This window comes from Myxine glutinosa, chromosome 1 (assembly GCF_964187855.1).
Source record: "Myxine glutinosa chromosome 1, kmMyxGlut1.1, whole genome shotgun sequence".
Taxonomy (NCBI): Eukaryota; Metazoa; Chordata; class Myxini; order Myxiniformes; family Myxinidae; genus Myxine; species Myxine glutinosa.
The window spans coordinates 289,516,921-289,536,786 of NC_136261.1; the positions used below are offsets into that span (position 1 = coordinate 289,516,921).

Consider the following 19,866-nt stretch of genomic DNA (forward strand, 5'->3'; position numbering starts at 1 on the left):
ATTTAAGGGGGGTCCGGATGACCTGGCCGAAGCGACCCCTGGAGGGTTGTGGGGGGGGGGGGGGGGGGGTCCGATCCGGTGGTGGGTGGTCGAGCGGGGGGAACTGTAGACGGGGGGCGGCCTCGCCGCGGAGGAAGGGCCAACTGTGGTGGTCGGTCGACGTCCATGTGCGCCGGTTTGAGGCGGTCCACAGAGATCCGGTCCGACCGGTCGATGACGAAGGACTTGTCGCCCCGTCGCAGGACCCGGAAGGGCCCGTCGTACGGCAGCCGGAGTGGCCCCCGGTGCGCGTCATGACGCACAAAGACGTACTCCGATGTGCGAAGTGCCGGGGGGACGTAGGACTGGGGGCCACCGTGGCAGGACGTTGGCAAATCGTCGGGCGGCCTCCTGGAGGTCCGAGCGCTGGTGTGCGGCGGACCAGGGACTGGTAGCGTCGGGCACGAACTCGCCCGGGACGCGGAGCGGCTGGCCGTAGACGAGTTCGGCGGCGGACGCCCAGAGGTCCTCCTTGGGGGCCGTGCGGAGGCCCAAAAGGACCCACGGCAGCCGGTCGGTCCAACCGTCGTCCTGAAGGCCGGCCATGAGTGCGGCCTTCATGGAGCGGTGAAACCGATCGCACAACCCGTTGGCTTGGGGGTGGTAGGCCGTAGTGCGGTGCAGCGTGATCCCCAACGAGCGGGCGACCGCGCCCCAAAGTTCGGACGTGAACTGTGGGCCGCGGTCGGACGAGATGTCCGCCGGTGCGGCGAAGCGCGCGACCCAGGTGGCGATGAACGCCTGCGCCACGTCGGCGGTGGTGGTGGAGGTGAGGGGCACGGCCTCCGGCCACCTGGTGGTCCTGTCCACCATGGTGAGCAGGTGGGTGAACCCCCGCGATGGGGGCAGGGGACCCACCAGGTCCACGTGGACGTGGTCGAAACGTCGTGCAAGCACGGTGAAAGGTGCTAGCGGGGCCGGGGTGTGGCGGTGGACCTTGGCCCGCTGGCAGGCCGTGCAGGCGTTGGCCCAGTCGCGGACGTTCCGTTGAAGGCCGTGCCAGACGAAACGCGCTGACACCAGCTTCTGAGAAGCTTTCCGGCCCGGGTGAGAAAGGCCGTGGATGGAGGCGAAGATGCGGCGCTGCCAGGAAACGGGCACGATGGGGCGAGGCTGGCCCTGGGAGACGTCGCAGAGCAGGACGGTGCCCGCGAAGGGGATGTCGGCCAGGCGGAGGCCCGTGTCCGCCGCCCGGAGGACCTGCACCGAGGTGTCGGTGGTCTGGTCGGCCGCCATGAGCGCGAAGTCCACGCCGAGATGGACCGCGTTCGCGCTAGCCCGAGAAAGACAGTCGGCCACGGCGTTGTCTTTGCCGGCGACGTGCCGGATGTCCGTGGTGAATTCCGACACGGCGGAGAGGTGGCGCTGCTGGCGGGCCGACCACGGCTCCGTGACTTTGGCCATTGCGTAGACAAACGGCTTGTGGTCGACGAAAGCCGTGAACGGGCGGCCCTCCAGGAGGTGTCGGAAATGGCGAACGGCCAGGAATAGACCGAGCAGCTCGCGGTCGAACGTGCTGTATTTTAACTCGTACGGCCGGAGCTGCCAGCTGAAAAAAGCGAGTGGCTGCCAAACCCCGTCCACCCATTGTTCATGGACGGCGCCCACCGCGTAGTTGGAGGCGTCCGTAGTGAGGGCGATGGGCGCGTTGAGCACCGGGTGAGCCAGCAGCGTTGCGTCGGCGAGGGCCCGTTTTGCGCTCGTGAAGGCCGCGTCCATGGACGCGGACCAAACGATGTCATGCTTGGCCGGCTTGCCCCGGAGGGCCTCGTAAAGGGGCCGCATGAGCTGAGCAGCGCGGGGCACGAATCGGTGATAAAAATTCACCATGCCGAGGAACTCTTGTAGGGCCTTGATGGAACGGGGACGCGGGAACGTGGTGATGGCCTCGACCTTGGTCGGCAGCGGCACGGCCCCGGTGTTGGTGATGCGGTGGCCCAAAAAGTCAACGGTCGTCGTGCCGAAGTGGCATTTGGCCAGGTTGACAATTAAGCCGTGCTCGCTGAGGCGACCGAACAGTGTTCGGAGGTGGAGGAGGTGCTCGGCGCGGGACGTGCTGGCGACGAGGATGTCGTCCAGATAGACGAAAAGAAATGGCAGGTCGCGCAGCACGCCGTCCATTAAGCGCTGGAACGCCTGGGCCGCGTTCTTGAGGCCAAACGGCATCCTCAAAAATTCGAACAGGCCGAACGGCGTGATGACGGCCGTCTTCGGGACGTCGGCCGACCGGACAGGTACCTGGTGGTATCCCCGTATCAGGTCAATTTTGGAAAATATGACCCGTCCCGCCAAACGGGCGGAAAAGTCCTGGATGTGCGGGATCGGGTACCTGTCGGGGGTGGTAGCGTCGTTGAGGCGGCGGTAGTCGCCACACGGGCGCCATCCGCCCCCCGGCTTTGGCACGATGTGCAGTGGTGAGGCCCACGCGCTATTGGAGCGCCGCACGATGCCGAGGTGCTCCAACGCGTCGAACTCGGCCTTTGCCACGGCGAGCTTGGCCGGGTCGAGGCGGCGGGCCCTGGCGTAGACCGGCGGGCCCGTAGTGGGTATGTGGTGCTCGATCCCATGCCGCACTGTGACGGCCGAAAACGTCGGCCACGTGAGGGCCGGGAATTCCACGAGCAGGCGAGCGAACTCGTTCGCCGTCGGGAGGGCGCACGCCAGTTCGGTCGGCGCGGAGCTGCTCATCGTGCACGCCAGGGAGCTGAAGGTCTCGGCGTTGAGAAGGCGATGACGTTTGACGTCGACCAGCAGCCCGTGCGTGCAGAGGAAGTCGGCGCCCAGCAAAGCCATGGGGACGCAGGCGGTCACAAAGGTCCACTGAAAGCGCTGGCTGCCGAAGCAGAGGGTGACGGCGCACGGGCCGAAAGTGCGTATGGCCGAGCCATTAGCAGCGACCAAAGAGGGGCCGCAAACGGCGTCCCGCCTGTCCTGCTCGGAGGCGGGTATGACGCTCAGTTGGGCGCCGGTGTCACAAAGGAAACGCCACCCGGACGCTTTGTCCCGAATAAAAAGCAAGTTGCTCGAGTGGCCGGCGCTCATGGCTGGGAATGAACGCCGGCCCGGCCGTTTCCCGACTTGCCGAAAGTGCACGGGGGTCGGCATGTCCGAGCCTTGTGTACGAACCTGGCGTGGTAATAACACCACGCATGGTCAGGTGGAGGCCCCGGCCGTCGTGTCGGAAGCGGTCGGTGCTGCGTGGCGGCCGCCAGTTGCACCGGCAGTTCGGCCTCCAACCGCGCAGGGCGCTCGGGCGTCGCCTCGGATGGCGGCAGGCTCCAGGTAGCCGCGCCGATGTGTTGGCCCGCCGAGGAGATCTTATCGGCTTCCCTGGCGAGGGCGCGGGGATCGGTGATCGACGTGCCAGCCAGGGCGAGGCGTACCGGGTGAGGCAGCTGGCGAAGGAACAGCTCGCGGAACAGAAAATCCGGAGAGTGCTCACCGAGCAACGAGAGCATATAGTCCATGCGCTCGGACGGGCGCGTGTCGCCGAGCTCGGGCAGGTCGAGCAGGCACCGTGCGCGTGCCGCCGGTGAGAGGGCGAAAGCGTCGAGGAGGAGCGTCTTCAGCGCGTCATACTTGTCGGCAGCTGGCGGGTGCTCGAGGAGGCTCAGGGCGCGGGCCGCGGTGGCGGAACCGAGCGCTGCCACGACGTGGTGGAAGCGGGTGTCGTCCGCGGTGATGCCTCGCAGGGCGAACTGGGAGTACGCCTGGGCGAACCAAACAGCCGCGTGAGCCTCCCAGAAGGTAGGCAGTTTAAGAGTCACTGCCGTGTCCATGTCGGTAGGTCACCAGTGAAGGAGGTGCGCTCCAACGCGAGTCGAAAGAATTGACGCGACCAAAGACGGAATTCGTCCGAGTTGCTTTATTGAAACAAAACAGCTCAGGTATTCTCCCCAAAAGCCCGTTTATCGGGCAGCAATATATATACACATTTATGCCGGGGCGTTTGCCCGGGAAAACTGAGACCGGGCATGCCCGGGTGTCAAGGGCGAGTCCTGGAAAGGCGAGTCTGGACATGCCCGGGCGTCCTGGACGCGGCGTGGCAAGTCGAGCCTGGGCGTGCCCAAGCGCTCTGGGCGAGCCCTGGAAAGGCGAGAGCGGGCATACCCGGACGCTCTGGGCGAGCCCTGGAAAGGCGAGTCTGGACATGCCCGGGCGTCCTGGACGCGGCCTGGCAAGTCGAGGCTGGGCGTGCCCGGGCGCTCTGGGCGAGACCTGGAAAGGCGAGAGCGGGCATGCCCGGGAAAGACGAGACCGGGCGTGCCCGGGAACAGCGAGTCCGGGCATGCCCAGGAGAGGCGCGTCTGGGCCCGTCCGGACGAGCTCGGCATGGCGATCGCGCCCTGGCCGCGTCCTGGCAGGTGCAAGGCGATTGTGTACATTCAGCGGGAACCGCTACACACACACATATATATATATATATATATATATATATATATATATATATATATATATATATATATATATATATATACACAGTCACGTGAAAAAGTAAGTACACCCCATGTAAAGTTTTGACTTTTTCAACATACAGCTATTTGATCTTCATTTCAGCAATATTGATAGATAAAGGTGATATAATATAACAAACATCATGAAACATTTACATTTTGAAGTCCATTGTATAATTTAAATAAACATAAATGCAAATTTCGCATGTGTAAAAAGTAAGTACACCCCTACATTTATCACTACTTCAAATACCTAAAATTAGAATCAGGTGCACCAGCTCAGGTGCAAATGATTAGAACATAGTTAGAGAGGATCTTGGAGGTACCTGTCTTATTTAAACCTCAGACATTTAGTTTGGTTTGCTCTTTGTTGTTGAAGGGTGCGGCGTCACCATGCCGAGATCAAAAGAGCTCTCTGAGGCCTTCAGAAAGAAGGTTATAGATGCCTACGAGTCTGGGAAGGGGATTTAAAAAGATCAACAAACAATTTGAAATCAATCATTCGACTGTCTGGAAGATCATCTACAAGTGGAGAAGATTTCAAACAACTGCCAACTTGTTCAGGCCAGGCCGCCCCAGCAAGTTCAGCCCGAGAGCAGACCGCAAGATGCTGAAAGAAGTCTCAAAGAACCCCAGAATCTCATCACGAGACCTACAGGTAGCTCATGCCACTGTTGATGTCAAAGTGCACGAGTCTACCATAAGAAAGAGGCTGCACAAATTGGATCTACAAGGTAAGTGTGCCAGGAGGAAACCTTTGCTGTCCAGAAAGAACATGAGGACGAGACTAAAGTTTGCCAATGAACACCGAGGCAAAGACCAGCACTTCTGGAACAATGTGCTCTGGACAAATGAGTCAAAGGTAGAGCTATTTGGCCACAGTACCAGAAGACATGTTTGGCAAAAACCAAAGACAGCATTTTTACCACAAGAACCTGATACCAACTGTAAAGCATGGTGGTGGAAATATTATGGTTTGGGGCAGCTTTGCTGCATCAGGGCTTGGGCAGCTCACCATCATAGAATCCACTATGAATTCTTCATTGTACCAGAGGGTGCTTGAGGATAATGTGAGGCCATTTGTCGGAAAGTTGAAGCTCAACCGAAGGTGGACATTGCAACATGACTATGACCCTAAACATACCAGTAAATCCACCAAGGAATCGCTGAAAAGAAAGAAATGGAGGGTTCTGGAATGGCCAAGTCAAAGCCCGGATCTAAATCTGATCGAGATGTTGTGGGGGGGATTTGAAACGGGCTGTGCATGCAAGAAACCCCTCAAACATCGCACAGCTGAAAGAATTCTGCATGGAGGAATGGGCAAAAATTTCTCCCAGTCGATGTCAGACACTGGTAGACAGTTATAAGAAATTAAGCTTTGCTTAATTAAGCAAATTAAGCTTTGCCTCCCACTCGTTCTGGGCGTAGCACATGGCATTCCAGCCCAAGGACGACGCGGGATTGCGGAGCAATTCCAGCCGCCACCCCTGTAGCGAGCGTGCGGAAGGGTATCGGGTCGAATCCCCACGTACCTTCTATACACACACCGCCACGAGAACGGGGACTGGACCTCGCACGAGTCATGCTGGTCTGATACGCCCGAGCGGTTTGCGTGTCACGTGACTCGTGCCGTTAATTCTTATTGAACCCGATTGAGCGGTTTTATTCGTACAGTCCGAAGCCGATGGTGGGAACTGACGTGAACGGCCAAATGGATGCGAAAGAACACAGGTTTATTATACAATTTATACAAATGATCAGGGCAGAGACACAGAGCAGAAACTTATCGTCCTTACTTAATTCCCGGACAAGGGCCCACTCACTCACGCGGGGAAAAGGATGAAGGACGACGCGCTCAAAGCACCATTCGCACCATTCGCCCCGGTCAGCTCGCTGGGCGTGTCCCTGGGATGTTCGCGGCACTGCAGGGGGCTCAGGCAGGGAGATCGTTGGCGTCTGTGGCCCCGGGAGAGATCGTCCCCGCAAGCGCTATTAACAGGCAGCAGAGCGCAGAGCAGGGAGAATTTGTGCACAGAGAGCCTCGACGATCACAGAGAGTTCCACCCACACCTCCTTCACAGAGAGAACCACCCACAGACTGCTCTTTGGGGGACCGGGGCAGGGTTTTTATAGCCCCCTCCAAGAGTCCCATTAGAATGTTCCAAGATCCTCCCTTGGTTGCCGTTGTTAGCCACTCCCCTTGAGCTTCCATTGGCTGCTTGCCGCTTACCGGCCACTCCCCTGTAGCTCCTCCCTCGGGCCTCCCATACTCGTTCTGGGCGTAGCACATGGCATTCCAGCCCGAGGAACAACGAAGCCTACACTTACTGCCTGCTCCAACACATACCAACACAGGAAAGGAGACTATGCTTACATTTAATAGGAAATAACTGAACTAAGCGAGGCGACATGTTGTGGTGCAATTAACTAAGAGGGGAGGGGGGGGGGTATCTTTATTCGCTACCCCCCTCTCTCACCAGACTCGTCCCGAGTCGACCCCAACATTGGAACGACCGGTAGAGTCTGGCATGCAATTCTATGTTTAATTTTAATGTGGCACATAGGTGTAATCCCCCTAACATTTATTCTGACCCATGTGTGCGACATTTTTAACACTAGATATGTCCCTCCTAATGCGTTGAGCAGCTATTCTATCAGACTCACACCCACAACTATCCGAGTATTTCCGGAATTTTCAAACTACACACATAGCCGGTGGGCAACATTCTTATATTTATAGGCACATATATTTACAAGCACAAACTGAATCTTTATTTACAATGCTATGACCCAGGACCTGTACTTTAGGAAGAAATTGGAGGAGAGAAACAAAGCACTTATTATGGCACTTGCTGCTTGCATCTTCAGTGTGCGGCTAACAAAACCGGCTGGCCCTGACCGGCATACAGGCCATATGAAGCATCAGGGCCATCTAAGTCTTCCATCTTCATAACTAGCACACAATTTCCTTTTTATTGGCCAGCAGGGCCACTCTCACGTGGTCCAACTGCATGGCGTCAGTGCCACTCAACGAGTGGTCCGAAGGTGCCAGATGAGTTTGCAGCAAGATGTTGCATAGCATAGGTGCGAGCCACAAGGCTTGTGGCCCATAAGTGCAGCAAAATGTGCAGCAGAGTGCTGCACAGGTGTGATTGTGCAGAATGGATGCTGCACAGTTCGGCCTCCAAAATGGTCCTGGGGCGGGGAGGGAAGACAAGGTGCAACAAGCAAACGGAAAGGCACACGGTAGCACACGAAAAACAAGGTGACCAGGCATCACCATACCTGGTGCAGTGCGAGGGCCGTGGTAGAGCGAGCGGAGCAAGCTTGTCCCTAACCGTCCGTACCCCCCACCGTTGGCTACACTACGCAAGCCCCCCTTGTATCTACAATCCGTCTCTACGTCTTGTCTCCCATATCCCCCTCTATACCAAATTCGTCCCCAAATCCCTCCCAGGAAGGAAGGGATAGAACAGAACAATGTCTCACTCACGTCGTGATGCGTCTTACTATCCAAACGGCTTACAGAGCCCTGATGTGAAGCTCGTCCTCCTCGGTGACTGGCTGTGGATGGTGTGAAGGGATCTCATATCCTAACTACACTACTAGCATTTACACTTTTAAACTGCCCAGGGTCGTACCCTGCCAATCGGCCTCTTTAAACTATGTGGTTCTAAGAACCCGAATTCCCATTGCCCACACTGTGGTGCCCTCCAAATTTGGGTCTCACCCCACAAATTTTTCGCACTTTGCCCTCGCACAATTTCGGGGCTGAGTCGTGTGGCTCTACCAGAAGGCCTACTTACCTGCGCTCCTCCGCCACTGAAGCCACCTCCCGAGCTTGCCTGCTCCTCACACCACACTAACTGGGGAAGGCCCTCCCTGGCACTTACCCCCTCTATACCCACCTCGGCATCGGGCAACCAGGGTCCTCTCCTGGGATCCTCTGGCCCCACTCACTCACAAACAACTACCCTAACCGGCTCCCAGAGCCTACCTGCGGCCTTACCTGGCCGAAAAGCTACAAGTGACGGAGTGCCCCAATAACTATACTCACTAATTAAGCCACACGCCCAGCCATTCCACAGTCTCATGCACCCTACAAAACACTACTTCCTACTACCCGCACCACAGGTGTCAATATCCATGCAATTTACCAATGCCCTCTACCTGGCTATACACGACCCACCCCGGGCTTTCGCGAATGGGTTCCACTTCCCCCCCATTCAATCCTTCGCACCATGCATTCCACACCTTTTACATTCTATATATATAGAATGTATATATTCTATGTATACATTATATGCGACCTGTAGGAATATATATATAATATATTATATATATACACAACAACATGCATTTTAAAGGCCATTTTCCCTGCTAGAGCGGGGGGTTAGCCTTGCGGTCCCCATGACAATCTTCTATATATATATATATATATATATATATATATATATATATATATATATATATATATATATATATATATATATATATATATATACATACATATAATGATATATACACATATATATATATACATACATACCAACACCAAGCTCTCTCGGTTAGGCCTAATTCGACTTGTACAAGCATGAAGTAACCATGTACAATACATTGCACAAAGTGTTACAAACCTTCGCGTTCCTGACATTCATCGTCGCCCTGATGCAAAACACCACCTTGCGTTTGATGAGAACGAATTACACCCGAAATTATTAAATTGCGTTTACAAAGAAAATAACCAATACCCAAAATGACACAAACTGTAAACACTCATACAACCACCATGCGTTGTCTTTGACAGGCCCCGTCAAAGAGACAAAAACCTGCTTTATTCTGAAATCTTTCCTTATTTTCGATATAACAACATATTCTGACACAAGATGATCTATACAAAGAACGGCATAACAAATGCGGCCCGGAAAAAAATAACAGTCCCCAAAGGTGACGGAACATACACCGCCATGGCTTATACACAGTGTGCATATATAGCGTACCGTGAGAAGCATTGTCGCAATCAATCGAAATAATCTATTGAAGATAACTCCACGCTGATAGGATTATAATCATTGGCTTCATTTTCACCGTTCATGCTATGACCATGATATTCAGTCTTGTCAACATAATTCCATCGTTTCAACAAAATTTGCTGCATGACGCAAATCACACCAAGTGACGCATTACTGAGCTGTCCAGCAATGCGGTGAAGTGAAGGCCATTTGGCCCGTATTTATACCTGATTAATGTTTAATATTATATCCACCTCCCAGGAGTCCCACTATTTAAATAACTATTAACAACCCAGTTATGGTGGACAAAAATACCAATAATTGTTTTTCACCAAATCATCATTGGATTTATGCATTAAAAAATTACAATAGAATAACACAACAACACCAACAACAATGGGGAGCCCTTGTCGACCTGCAAGCTGCGACACGTCCAAAGTAAGAAATCATGCTCAAAAATTGTATAACAGGAAGGGTCTTGTATGACGTCATTTTCCCCCTTATTCAGGAAGCAAGACACATCCAGTGAAGCTGTGAAAGCATGGAAAAGGGTAAGAACTTGACATCATTTCCAAATTTGTTACAGATGGTGTTGATGCTGTACCGTGACAGAAGAAACCCTTGTCTATACCGAAAGCCACCCACACGTCGATGTCGGGATGATGAAAAAGCAAGGCATACAACTGGCCGAATAGAATGATGACATCATCAATGACTGCGGATCTGAATCTCGGCATTCCTGTCCATTGTGTACTGAAGATGAACTATAATCCTTGTGTCGATCTTGTTCTTGCACTAGGGGGCCCGTTGTCCCAAATTTTAATTGGTCTTTACCGCCTTGTGGCATACCTGCCTGCCGGACTCCGGGGTCTTTTGGGACTGGTCATTCGAGTCCTCAGGGATTTTTGGTCACCTGGGTCCTTGGGAACTTTTGAGCCATTTGGGTCTTTTGGGTCCTGGGGGACTTTTGGGTATCCGGAAACTTTTGGGTCCTCGGGAACTTTTGGACCATCTAGGTCTTTGAGGACTTTCTGGGTCACCTGGGTCGTTTGGGTCCTGGGGGACTTAGGTCATCTGGGTCTTTCAGGTGATCGGGAACTTTGGGGTCCTCAGGGACTTTTGGGTATCCAGCGACTTTTGGGTCATCTGGGTCTTTTGGGTCATCGGGAACTTTTGGGTCCTCGGGAACTTTTGGCTCACCTGGGTTTTCTGGGTTCTCGGAGACTTTTGAGTCACTTGGGTCTTTTGGGTACTGGGGGACTTTTGGGTCATCTGGGTTTTTTGGGTCCTCAGGGACTTTTGGGTATCCAGCGACTTTTGGGTCATCTGGGTCTTTTGGGTCATCAGGAACTTTTGGCTCACCTGGGTTTTCTGGGTCCTCTGAGACTTTTGAGTCACTTGGGTCCTGGAGGACTTTGAGGTCATCTGGCTCTTTTGGGTACCTTCTGGGTCTTAAGTGCATTTAGGGGTCTTAAGGATCTTGGGGGTCTTTATGATGGAAACTGGAACGGCACTCAGTAAAGAGCATACCTCCACCAGGCTAAAGTTTACATTTTTTTATCCCACTGATAGGTCAGATCTGGATTCGGACCTGAACCAAAATCTAATCAGCTTGTTCGTGTTGCCTAACCAACTCGTCCACCTAATGTTGTCATACGTTCTTAAAAATTCTCTGATCCGGATTCCGACTCGAATCTTCCCAAAAAATAGAATAAATTCGTCGTTGTCACATACCCAACCTGTCCACCAATTTTTTTTCGAATCCGTCCATAACCTTTTGAGATATCCTGCTCACAGACAGACAAACAGACAGGAGTGAAAAAAACATCCATCCATCGTAGATGGTGGAGTAAAAAGTAAACCATGTTTGTGAATACTAGGGCTATTTTTCAAGATAAGTTTTACATTTTGGAAATACCCTTTATGTCAAAAGGTATGCAAAAGAAAGGCATACTAAACCGAGGTAACGTACAGCTCCTTATCTTAAATAAGAGATAACCTTCTGTAATCATTGTCTGAGACAGGAGGGAAAACAGCTCCTCTGTTAGTGGCATCAGAGGTCTTTCAAATAAGCTGGCATTTTAGTCTGTCATGCCACCTTCCTGCGCACACCAATGAGGAAGTCTCAAATAAGCTGGCATTTTAGTCTGTCATGCCACCTTCCTGCACACACCACTGAGGAAGTCTCAAATAAGCTGGCATTTTAGTCTGTCATGCCACCTTCCTGCACACACCACTGAGGAAGTCTCAAATAAGCTGGCATTTTAGTCTGTCATGCCACCTTCCTGCGCACACCAATGCCTCGCTTCCGTCGAGTTGAATCCTTGATAATGCTTTGTAGATACCTCCCCTGGAATAACTACAGTCTCTGAAGTGAAGGATTTGCAGCTTATTATGGAGAAAAGGTTGAAAGACTTTTTCTGCATAGTCTGCACAAAGGAAGTTGGAAAAGTGTAGACCAGAGCGGCACAATAAAACATTTGGGAATCAAATTACTTGGGAGGTTCCGGTCACTCGCCAGTGTCTCGGCAGCTTCGCAAATTAGACTTTCATCCAGTTATGCAGAGTTTGCCATTGCAGGAGGATACAGTTGGTTCTCATGAAAAAAAAAACAATACGCTAAGAAAGGTCTCCTTAACACAACTGGTTTGCAATATGGAGACGTCCAAAGGGGCTAACATCAGTGCGGAGGGTAGCAATCTGCTTTCTTTAAGATTTGCCCTTGGGCTTCGCAAATGATAAGAGTTCGTGAGTGGTTCTTTATTGGCGAATGGATTGACTTCCTGTTTCAGAGATGACATCACAAGAAACCTTCCTGGTTATCCACCTTTTTGGAGCATGATCTTTTTTCAATCCTTAAGTCTGCGTGGCTGGTGCTTTTGTCCAACGTGTAACAATCCTTGTCATTTTCATCCTTTAGCCACTTTTCTATCACACACAAACAAGTAACTATTATACAACATAGGAGGCCATTCAGCCCATCATGCCAGCCCTACAGAAATGAGGGAATTGGCCTAGGGCACCGGCACACAACGACCTATTATTTTCAGTATGTTATTTAACATCCACATCCTAAATCCATCAGGAACACCTGGTTCTACCTGACTATCTAAAGAGCAACGTAATTGAGTTGCAGTTCATGAATCAGGTCCGTCCACCTTCGAAGCAATACCAGAAAATAAAACTCAATACAAGGAGCACATTTAACCCTTGAACGAGCTTGCCATACAAAAGTACATGGCATACCATATGAGCAATGGAATAAAGTACCCATAAAAATTAAGACAACTGTAACCTGTCTTAGACTCATGAAACAATTTAAAGGGCAGGGCAAGTTCTCTTCAAAATGGATTCATTGCATTAAGGTGATGTCCAATGGATCAAGTATCGTATGTCCAAGTCTCATCACTCTTGCATCTACCTGAAAGAAAATGTCCAACAGTACCTCCAATGGGAATGGTAACAATGAACCTTCGTGCCGCACAAGCACTTGCTGCAAAGGCCCTGTACAGCAGGGTGCACCTGCCACACGTCTACCCTATTTAGGCCTCCATTACACAATGAAACATCCATTGAATCAAAAGCCTTCAAGATGACTGAAACTGTGGTTTGCAGTTGATGCTGCATTTAACAGTGCGAGGTTCTGTAGCTTTCAAAGACCAACCAACCCAGAAGTTGCACATGAGTCGGTTGGAGGTTTCATAAAATAAAAAAAACCACCTTTAGAGGCCATTTTTCCCCGCAAAGCGGGGGTTGGCCTTTTTCGGGAGCCATGGTTGTTGTTGTTTTTCGGTCCCCTTTTTGAAGCAATGTTTTACGGCCGGATGCCCTTCCTGACGCCAACCCTTTTTGTCGCCTTTAACGACAAACAGGGAATTACCAGTGAGCTGGTACTCAATTAGCCGACCTCGGAAGGATGACAGGCATGACAGGCTGAGTCAACCCCCCTGGCGTTAATTCAGCGATCGACCGGGATTCGAACCCAGGATCCTTGGATCCTAAGCCGGCACCCTAGCCGCTAGCCCAACACCAGGGTTAAATGCAAGGTTTCATGCAAGAGCTTAACCAGCCAATCGTGTTGCAGCTCCACAAGGAACAAGGAGAGTACACAGAAAGACAAACAATTGTAGGATATGTAAATGCATACATGTTTATTTAATGAAAAACAAACTTTCAATCGTGACATTATCTCCTACACTAAACAACCTGGAATGTCAATGTGAAGATCAGACCACAATGCAACAGCTTTAAGATATAAGACAAATCCTCAAAGCAAATAAAGCGGTTTACAAATACAGCATTTAAATTAATTCATGTTTTTACAAAAGGAAACGTGGCTTTCTTGCAATCGGGCACACCAAGGACAATCTACTGGCTCAGAGGATATAAAATGCACGCAGACACAGACAGACACACAAAGACACATATAATCATGGTCATGGAAACCTTTTAAAATAGCACGCGTTTTTTTTAACCTGCTGTAATGTGGTTCAGATGTGTGGAGGAACACTGACAGGACAGATAGTACTGGGCAAGAATAATCACTTGCCGATAAATAAAATCACAAATAAAATGGCAATTTGTATCCGTCCACCAATGACGAAGTGTTAGGTCATGCCCTCCGTAAATCGTTCTCCAGACCATATATCTTGGCCTTGAGCTGATGCAATTCTCCTTGCACATGGTGTGTGCGGCGGTTGGAAGTCCGAATTTCTCCCAGAATGTCGAGGTCTTGGCCAAGGTTAGTCTGCTGATCCAATGCCACCTGGCAAAGACAACAAACACATTTAATCGTTATATAATTAGCATGACATCCCCATCGCCCAAGAAAACAGTGCACCATAATATATGGCACTTGGGTCAGTCAGACAAGTCCCTGCCTGACTCACACCAAACGGCTTAAAGACAGGCACACCAACAACTGAAGTTCTTCAAAACATCTGTCCACCACGATCTCGTCTCCTCCATCCAAAACCTTCATCTTTTCTACCCCCGTTAATACACCCCAAATCCACCTCCTTCAAATCCAGATTTCTTTCCTGAAAGTCCCTGTAGTGTCCATCTTGTTTATCCCGTGTACTCCACCCCAGCCCTCTCCCTTCTACAGATCTCCCGATGTCCCTGTTCTCTGCTGTTGTTGTGCTTCCCTCTCTCTCTCCCTCTTGTCTCCCGCTCCGTCGAGCTGCTGTTGAAAAATGAGCTGTTGTCCTGGCTGATTCTGTTGTCCTGTCAATGCAACTGGTTACCAGAATCCTGATGCTGAAGATGCTTTCACTCATAAGTTGGCCATTCTATACTCACTCCTGGACAAAAATAAAACAAAATTAAAAGTACAACTTTTCTTCTTTTGAAAACCAATATATATATATTTTAACCAAGGGAACATTGTTACGTGTTCCTCCCGAACCCCGGTTATGGTGCACCTCAGAGTCTCGAGCGGGAACGCGGCAGAAAGATTTATTTTGTGTGTTCTATTAAACCATGGTAAAACCACACCAATGCAATTGTAGAACAAAACAAGCAATTGTATTAAGAACTCTCACATACACAATAATAACACTATTAAAGAAAGTACAATGTCAAAATGTCACTTGTATCAAATGAACAATACATATGATGGTACCATCATTCCCCCAATGCTCTCAAAGCAATAAACTCACGATACGACAAACGTGAGTGGAATGTAACATTCCCCAAAGTCCGTGCGCTAATCCCCACGCTGGTTGAAGCCGTGCAGAACGACGAGAACAGTTAGGCATAGGCACGGCGGCAGACGAGGAGTTACGAGGTGAGAGGTCGATATGGGAATTGAGCCGATATGTAAATCAACGGCGATCAACACGATGATGTCGATATGGAAATCCCAACGACAAAACAAGATGCACCAAGCGGACAGCCTCTTCGAGGACAAAATGGCGTGAAAAAAAATGAATGAATGATCGTTTTAAGGCCATTTTCCCCGCTAGAGCGGGGGTTAGCCTTGCGGGCCCCATGACAATCATGGTTCCCTGTTTGAGGCAATGTTTTTATGGCCGGATGCCTGGAGGCGCTTGATTTCTCTCCAACAATAACTCACTTGGTGATAAAACCTGAGACGCAGGTTTAATTGCAATTGCAATATAGGACGATGTCGCGAGCAATCCCTTTCAAGGGAAGCCTCAACTCACTCGGGACCAATGTCAAAAAAAGTCCGCTCGCAGCCTCGATGCAACTCACGGCTGTATATCTCTCATGGCCGTCTCATCCTCTCTCTGCAGACTTTTTATTCTCCTCTTCGTTTCCTCTCTTTGCCGCATCTTCCTTTTTCCTTCACAAACATTTCTTTTCACCTATTACTAAAGTCATCTCCATTTCACACAAAAATCTTAACAACAATATTACCTGAAACTAAAAATCCTACAAGTATATAATGACAACAAAGGCAGAAGTGACGGATCCATAACAACATACATACAGAAATTGTTGCAGAATCTGGGGCGATAGGGATCACAAGGGGAGTTCTCAAATCCACTATCCGGCCAACGATCCTGGAGTCGACGAATGACGGATAATTCTGTGGCGCGGTGGGTTGCTAAGAAACTACAGCCAGAATCCAAGACATTTAATTAAGACATGGTCCAACGACTGAATCTGCTTTACCATTCTAGCGAATTAACCCCCCCCCCCCTCCCCTAAATAGAGTCCCATGCTCTCAATGTCCCTCTGTGATTTATCAGACGGCTGAGCAATACAGCTACATAAGTGGAAACGCTGGCTAATGACTACTCAACAAAACGGCTTGGGTGAACTCCCTGTTCTAGACACCATGTTCACCCAATGGAAGCTGACAATCAGACAGTTTGGGAAATGGTTCAAGCAGTTAATAAAAGGGCACATATTTACTCTGCAAAAGAGAAGTTCATACCCCAAGCACAGAAGCCCTTCTTATTCAGTCACACCAGGAAACAAAGTAAGAAAGAGGGATAACCAGAGAGAGAAAAGTACAAGGTGTATTTTCAGCCTCACGCTCACCGGATTGAAGCTGGTAGGTTTACGTTGGTCCCAACAAAAGAGGGGCGATGGGAAGAAAGAAGAGGAGAGTAGGCGGTATGAGAAAAATGTGGGGAAGAGTGACTGTGTGTGGCTTAGAGGAAATGGTGATAGGTGCAGCATTCAGGAAGCTGTGAAAAGAGCAGTTGGCACTGTTGATGACTCGGTGCGTCCAAAGTGAACAAAATAGAACAGGGATAGCAAGAGACAGATAGCATGCATGCATCAGTGTGTATGTGTGGCCAACACGTCCGGGAATTATACGCTGGCTGAGTCTGTCATCTCCACGGAACCTCGTTCGCTTGTGTTCTCCACCAGCCCTCCAATGCGCTGCGGTCACCAGTTCATTCTTTTTCCACCAGTCCATTCACGTAGATCCTCAAATGCGTCAGCTCCGTTCTGCACTTTGGTCTGGGTTTTTATAGGCCATGGGGAGGCATGACACTGCAGGTGTGCTGCTTCTTCTGTACTGGCAGCGTTGTGGCGTTGCCGCAATTTGGCACCCCACCCCCCCTCCCCCTCCACAATCGCTGTTGGGCCCAGAGTCTTGCCTTCCCATTGGCTGTGCACAGTTCCTCAGCACGTCTGAGGACTAAGCTGGGGCATTGGACATCGAGGCATTGTTGCCGTCAGGGTTCAACCAGGTGCCGCTGCACCTTGACTTGTCTGTGCGGGGGGGTTCCTTTGAGAGGTGTACAGTAACCCTCGAGTCATGTGTGTGGGATGATGTATGGCGGCCCATGAGAGTCACGTGTGCCGCAAGGTGTACAGCAACCCTTGAGGGAAAAGTGTGCGCATGGAGTACAACTGGAGAGTCACATGTGTAGCACGGTATGAAGCAGTGACTTCCAGTCGTTTCACTTGAAGAAACTGTTGTGTCTGTGCGACTGTGTTCGTCTAAATATGTGCCAAGCTGCTCTGCTGAACCATAGTTCTCTAGTGGGAAGGACCGAGCATAGGATTCAAGGAACGTATTTGTGTGAGCTTGCTGATGGTCTAACTAAGTGGCTTTTGAAGCGAGTGATTTTTGTGAAACACATTTACTTGTAATTGGTTCACGAGTTATCAAACAGTGACCACTATATTCGTCATAGGTGTGTGTCTGTCTGTGTGTGTGTGTCTGTCTGTCTGTCCGCAGCATAACTACCCGATGATATCATCCGATCTTGATGAAACTTGGGTGGGAGGTTGATATCATGATCTAGTTGTGTCCTGCCTAGAGTGGGCGTATTGCACCCATTGTGGGCGGACACACGCCCGAAAAAGATGTCTTTTTAGGGGGTAATCGAGTTCAAGCTACATCTTCTCCGAGGGATTTGGTGGAATCTGACAGGGGTTTCGGTATTTGGTGAGGCCAATGTCATGTGTCTAGCCCCACGAAGCTCGATTTTTCATTTTCGCCCCAAGGTCAAGGTCACAAGATTTAGAAAAGTCGATTTTTGATGGTTTTATTACATTGTTCGCTTCCTGGTCGGGTGAAATGTCGTACATGATCTTATATTATCACATACATCATGAAATACAAGTTTTCCAACAAATTTCAGAATCTTTGACCTTTGACCTTTGAAGGTCACAAAGGTAAAATTTTCAAAGTTGTCGGAATCGAACCGAATTTTCGGTATTGTGTAGCTAACTAACCTCATAATGCAGCGCATTGGGGCCCTTTGTAAATAGGCAGGTACACCGCATGTCGGGGGCCGACACCTGCCACATGGGCTCCTGACCCCCCAGTCCGGGCCTGTTTCGGTTATAGTCCGTCCTTTGTCATTGAATACCGCTCGCTCGTGAACCATCGTCGTCTCCTGACTTGTCTGAATTAGAATGGCTAAGTTTTGTTTTTTTGTACACCAAGTCAAGGCTCATGTAAGAGCTGGGTTTTTGCTGGGTAACACATAAAACATAATAATGGGAGCGGGAGACAAGAAGGGGAGAGAAAGGGAAGCACAGTAAATAGTTTTTATCGTTTATTAACAGTTTATTAAAAATTTGTCAACAGTAGAGAACAGGGACATCGGTAGCTTTGTGGAAGGGAGAGGGCTGGGGCGGGGTACACAGAATAAACAAGATGGACATTAGATGGGATTTCAGGAAAGAAAACGGAATTTTAAGAAGGTTGGTTTGGGGTGGATTAACGGGGGTAGAAAAGATCAAGGTTTTGGATGGGGTAAGATAAAAGATGGTGGTGATCAGCTGTTTTGAAGACCTGGAGGGAGGAGTGGGAATGAAGAGAGTGTGGTTCCAGAGGTGGGGGAAAAAAAGAGGAATGAAAGAGTGAAGGTGAGCAGAGTCTTGATTTTGGCAGTTTCACGAGAAGAGGGTTGTTGGCAGACATTGTGCGTCCTGCAGGAATATTTGGGGGACAGAGCATGGGGAGATAAGCCGGAGAGGAGTCGGTAGAAGACAGAAAGCCCGCCAACCTAGCTGCGGTGAGAGAGAAAGGCCCTCAGAATCAGCTTAATCGCAGGAGATACCAATGATTCTGAAAGTCTTGGTTTCTGCAGCGAGAAGCCGAGCTAGGCCGAGCTGGCAGCAGCACCAGCCCAGAGGGGAGAGCAGTATTCCATTGAGCGGTGGATGAAAGCTTTGTATGTGATGAGGAGCTCAGAAGTGCCAAGGAAGAACTTTGCACAACGGAGAATGCCCAGTCGACGACTGGCTTTGGAGGCCAGCTTGGCAATATGCTTTTCCCAAGACCCAAAAACCAAAAAGCTTGAGTGCCAGAACTTCTTGGAGAGGATTGTTGAGAAAGTAAATGGGAAGGTTTTCCAGACGGTCTTTTTGGAGAGACAAGGTGAGAGTGTGAGATTTGTTAGGATTGAAAGACATGTTCCACTTGTTTGACCAGCTTGTAATTTTATTAATGTCTGCAGAGTGAAGAGGCTGCTGTCTGTAGATCTGAGGGATGAGAGATGGAGTGGCAGAGGGTGGAGCTGTCAGCAAAAAGATAAGGAGGATTTTTTCCAGAGAGTCGGAGAGATCATTCATGAAGATTAGAAAAAGCACAGGGCCCAGAACACTGCCAAAAGGAACTGCAGCCTGGACAGGAAGAGGAAATGATAGGATTCCATTTAGAGCCACACGTCGACTACAACAGGACAGGAAGTCCACAAGCCATGACGGATTCAGACGAAATTTGGTGGAGAGGTTGAGTATGTGATAAGGACGAAATTCTTCGATTTTGGTGATGATTTGTATCCAGATCCGATTTTTAAAAGTTATTCTTCACCAGTGATTGATAAGGCCAAAAACGATATACAGTCATGTGAAAAAGTAAGTACACCCCAAGTAAAGTTTTGACTTTTTCAACATATTTCAACATACAGCTATTTGAT

General features: G+C 50.1%; 2 protein-coding genes and 1 long non-coding RNA gene across 4 annotated transcripts in view; 1 reads left to right on the top strand and 2 right to left on the bottom strand.

Annotated features, from left to right (window-relative positions):
• NAA10 (N-alpha-acetyltransferase 10, NatA catalytic subunit) overlaps window positions 1-9,462 on the bottom strand; it is a 30,519-nt gene extending 21,057 nt beyond the window's left edge. The window contains exon 1 of the mRNA XM_068134161.2: window positions 9,131-9,462. Within this exon, the coding sequence (XP_067990262.1) occupies window positions 9,131-9,151 (21 nt within the window). The 5' untranslated portion in view covers window positions 9,152-9,462. The remainder of the gene's footprint in view (window positions 1-9,130) is intronic.
• A 421-nt stretch (window positions 9,463-9,883) lies between these two features.
• On the top strand, window positions 9,884-11,238 carry LOC137419446 (uncharacterized). Its single transcript, XR_010982880.2, has 2 exons — window positions 9,884-9,943; window positions 10,092-11,238. It is a non-coding gene; the product is annotated as an uncharacterized LOC137419446 (long non-coding RNA).
• A 2,397-nt stretch (window positions 11,239-13,635) lies between these two features.
• Window positions 13,636-19,866, bottom strand: part of CCDC77 (coiled-coil domain containing 77) — a 104,123-nt gene continuing 97,892 nt past the window's right edge. For both annotated transcript variants that reach the window (XM_068134293.2, XM_068134302.2), the window contains one exon: window positions 13,636-14,270. In XM_068134293.2, coding sequence (XP_067990394.1) covers window positions 14,118-14,270 — 153 coding nt within the window. In that variant the 3' untranslated portion in view covers window positions 13,636-14,117. The remainder of the gene's footprint in view (window positions 14,271-19,866) is intronic.